General features: G+C 33.6%; 1 protein-coding gene across 2 annotated transcripts in view; it reads right to left on the bottom strand.

Moving 5' to 3' along the window:
• Positions 1–428: 428 nt before the first annotated feature.
• LOC116018721 (phosphopantothenate--cysteine ligase 2-like) overlaps positions 429–4,402 on the bottom strand; it is a 6,179-nt gene continuing 2,205 nt past the window's right edge. For both annotated transcript variants that reach the window (XM_031258688.1, XM_031258687.1), the window contains exons 2-10: positions 3,614–3,771; positions 3,409–3,532; positions 3,273–3,317; positions 3,072–3,157; positions 2,546–2,598; positions 2,398–2,457; positions 2,128–2,229; positions 1,320–1,439; positions 429–930 (exon numbers count right to left, since the gene is read on the bottom strand). In XM_031258688.1, the coding sequence (XP_031114548.1) occupies positions 691–930; positions 1,320–1,439; positions 2,128–2,229; positions 2,398–2,457; positions 2,546–2,598; positions 3,072–3,157; positions 3,273–3,317; positions 3,409–3,532; positions 3,614–3,761 (978 nt within the window). In that variant the 5' untranslated portion in view covers positions 3,762–3,771 and the 3' untranslated portion in view covers positions 429–690. The remainder of the gene's footprint in view (positions 931–1,319; positions 1,440–2,127; positions 2,230–2,397; positions 2,458–2,545; positions 2,599–3,071; positions 3,158–3,272; positions 3,318–3,408; positions 3,533–3,613; positions 3,772–4,402) is intronic.

Raw genomic sequence — 4,402 nt, 5'->3', positions numbered from 1 at the left:
ACTTCCAAGAATGAGTATATCATCCACTTATAAACATAAACCTATATAATGACATAACCATCTATCATGTCTTTGATAAAGATACATTTATCACTTTCATTAATTCTAAACTCATTTGTTATGGTCAAACTTCCTGTGTCACTACTTAGGTCATTGTTTCAAACCCTATAATGACCTTGTTTGACAATTAGTTGTTAGAAGTTAGCGGTTAGCAATTAGCTGTTATCAAATTATGTTGGCTGGTTTGATACTATTAGTTGTTTGTGAAGAAGTGTTTGGTAAAAAAAATAATACTCTGTATCATGTATTAAAAAAATAAGCGAAGAAAAATATTTGATCATTAAATAGTTAGGTAAAAGAAAATGAAAAAAGATGGGAGTAATATATTATATATAATATAAAGATAATAAAATAAAATAAACAAGAAATAATTGAAGTGACAGAATAGACTTGATTCATCTATCAGTCCCTTCCGCAGAATGGAAGTGTCCCTTACAAATGTGAAATTATTTTATGCAATGCAAATAATCTACTACTGCAGCCTTCCTTTTATTCTTATTCTTTTGGTGTATGGGGTGGTGGTTCTGCAGTTTTCTTTAGGAATAAAGGACTGGTAACAAAACGAAATGTTCCCAAGTTCTGAACCCACACTAGTTGATGAAAAACACTACCTGTCGCAAATCGTGGCAATTATGCTGAAGAAGCTGTAATATACTCCGAATGTCTTTCCACAATGAGCTTGATCAGAGGATTCTCTACATCAGCCCCAGCCTCGGATTTCTCTCTTCTAACACTTATCTTATCATTCTGTAACACAACTATGACTTCCTCCTTACGAGTTAAGAGCTCATTAGCTACCACCATATGCATTCCGTACTTCTTAAGAGCCATATCCGCCTTCTCCAACAGGATATCTTTGTCAGTTTCAAGCTGTCATGTGGGAAATGAGAGAAAGTCACTAAAGATCTGCGATTTATTTTTCAGCTTCACTTCATAATACCATGAGTACATGAAATGATGAAAATCCACATATTTAAAGATAAAATGAATTTACAAATGTTACAGATGGCCATTTCCAATACAATTCAGTGTGCTTTGACTGACTCATACTAGACTAATATAATGAGCAATGGCTCACAATGTGATTATATTTTGACTCGAGCTCTAATACTTTTCAGTTTCACTTAAGAAAATTTGAATTATATATTAAGAAATTACACATTAAGTATTATTCCAAAAATCACAGAGAAAATTTAAATAATATGCTTTAAAATATTGATTAACTAAGTTGGCATTATTGCTCAAGAAAAGATACTGACCTTAAAAGATATGCAGAAAGCCAATGGTGCCCACTCAGTTCTGACCACTGAAAGCATCTTTGGTACTTGAGCAAGCTGCATGTCCAAAGGACCAGATCCAGACTGGATCTTATGCATTGTCTGTAAAACACAAATAATAGTTAACAAAGAGCTGAAGAACATCGGTCAAAGAAAGAAAAGGAATGAGATTTCGATGAGGATAGATAGAACTGGAATGCCTAATTTAAAAGGAGAGCCTTTATGCAGGTTATATCTACGCCAACATTTGGGTGGATGAGTAAAGGAGAGAATGAATGCGTAAGGTAACAAGAAAACCTTATTATGCAGCTTATGCAATTCATCTAGCCCCATTGATAATTCAAATGAGGTATGCCTTTTCCAGAGTTATTTTACTGAAAAGAGCTGATTCACTTATTTTGAAGAGTAAGAAGCCCCCACCCATACTCTCTTCTCCTTCAGGCATGATACAGAGTTGATGTAATCTGTGAAACATTGTAATCAAGTAACTTCTAAAGAGGAGTAAAATTCCCATTTTGACACTTCGTATCCACAAAAAAGTAGGTTTACTTCTCCCCCGATCCTTGCACTACATAGTATAGCTGAGTTAAGCCCAATTTAGATAGAGTGGGTTTACTTTCCCATATTTTACTACCCTCATAACACCCGATCCTTGCACTACATAGTATAGCTGAGTTAAGCCCAATTTAGATAGACACAGGCACAACTTATTCTGCACTTTTCCAATGATGAATACAGCAATCAATTGAGAGATAGACTTAAAGATCATTTCAACATAACAAGTCAGTACCATGCTTTCCCAGGGAACGTAAAAGTCAGAAACTGCAGCAGCAAGATAAAACATAGCACTTGGACCAACTCTTCTGAGCAATAAAGCAATCAGCTGCAGCATCTGCCCATGATACAAATAGAATTTAATAATCTTATGTGTGTACTGAAATATCACAGAAGCCATGCTATATGAGATTATGAAAATTAATATTCTTAAATAATTACAGAAAGAAAGTTCTTGGAAGTCTTCTGTTAAATTAAGATTCACTCTCTGCTATTCTATTCCAACCTGTAGATACTCAAAAATTGTTGTGAAAGGGAGTTTCAGAAGAGAGCCACCAGCCACTGCCTGCAACAATCAATTTGTATGTATTGAAAGTTTGAAACATGATACTACATAATATGTAACAGTAGGAGCAATTAAAGATTATTCTTACAGCCTGATGTTCAGTAATTGCTCTTTTCACCACATCAGCAGATTTCTGATCCACTGAAACACAGAACAAGAGTCAGTTTTGTCTTCTGGGAAAAATAATTTAATTTCTTTACAATAAAGTACTATTAAGATACATGGTCAAGTGGTCAACCACATTTAGATCAAAGCTACCTTCCCCAATACTTTGACAAGTAAATCTGGGGAAAATGAATATCTACTAGAAAAATTGCATCTTTGTAGAAATAAATGCAATGAAAGACTTTCAAAAAAAAAATGCAATTAAAGAAGGATTATTCATATCAAGAAAAACATCTGTTGAATGTACAAATGTACAATTTAGTCATCCATCTAAAACACTTCTCAGCTTTTCTTTTTAAAAATAGTGACAGAGATATGCTATGCAGTAAGTTAAGGTCTGGATCATACTATCGGAGTCCTTCAAATGCTGTAAAATGTGTGAAAGTCAGTTGAAGTATATGAATCAATGTAGATTTAAATCATGAAATAAAAGTTCTAGAATTACAAACCTTGAAGGTTTGACCCGTTGTTATATGTTAAGCACTCAAGCAATGCATTTTCTGGAAGATCTCTACAAAATGGTTGGCAGGTACCCCTGCATAGAGTTCAAATAGTATTCAGTGTGCTAACGCAGATCAATATGATATGTTACAGTCAAAATTATAACTAAATGAATGAAGAGATATGAATTACAGCAGTAACATTCACACCTCCGGTAGAGAAATATGACAGAATAACCAGACTTCAAAAAGTATCTGCAGTTTCATTTTACATGTAAATGTCAATATAGAGCTGTATACTCAAGTGTTTCTAGTGAAATAAATATGGCAATATCATGTACTATACTCTGTAGAAGCAGCTCCTCTGTGACCTGAGCTGAAATTATCAATGTATCGAACGCACCGCTTCTCTAATGGTACAGTAGTACCACCAGAAGTAACACACACTATCCTATTTGCTTTTCCAACTCCTAAAACAGAGATCAAAATGCAAGTGAAAATGGTGTCCATGCATCAGCCAGGCTATCAAAACTGAGTAAAAGTAGGCTTGCCTGAAGTTGAATAATTCCTTTGAATAAATTCATTCAACCTGGCCTTGATATCAGCAGCATCCTGAAGTGGAGGAGCTGACTCAAAGAATGCCTTGATTTTGGGATCGGATGCTACATATAATTCTTCAATATGGTTTGCAGCAGCCATCAAATTCTCACTAGTGAAATTTGTTGAATAACAAATAAAACAAAGCCTTAGTTTAATAGAATGCATAAAACAAGAAATTTTCAGAAATACAAAACTCTACTCAATGTGAACTCAAATGATCAACCTAAATAGTACAATATCAACCCCGAATAGACTAGAAATACAACAGAAGAACAATTTAAGCACATTTACATATGTAACATACAATAAAGAAAATAAAATTGATGATAGAAAAATGACATTGAAGATTTGAGCAATCAAAGATTTCCATCTTGCCCACATCCTTTTAATTTTGATTCCTTCCAATTTACAATCATAAGCAATTAGAAACCTTGATGCCAAATAGGTATAAAAGTATTGTACAAACTATGGAGTACAAGTTGCAGAAGGAAAGAATAGCTACATAAAGGCAACGAGAAATCATGCCGTAATTTAAAAAATGTATACTAAAAAGATTATAAAACAAACAAAATCTATGGACAGTTTGTGTATCAATTACAGTCTCATAAATAATTTTTGAATCAAGAAAAGGCTCTACACGTGGAAATAAGCATACATAACCAAGAAGAAATGTCCAGATCACTGAGCACATACCTAAGCCAAAGGAGAACAAATTGCAAAAAAAAAAAAAAAAAAAAAAA

Source organism: Ipomoea triloba, chromosome 5 (genome assembly GCF_003576645.1).
Source record: "Ipomoea triloba cultivar NCNSP0323 chromosome 5, ASM357664v1".
In the NCBI taxonomy this organism is placed as follows: domain Eukaryota; kingdom Viridiplantae; phylum Streptophyta; class Magnoliopsida; order Solanales; family Convolvulaceae; genus Ipomoea; species Ipomoea triloba.
The sequence above is the reverse complement of the archived record's forward strand: the minus strand, read 5'-3'. Positions and strand labels throughout refer to the sequence as shown.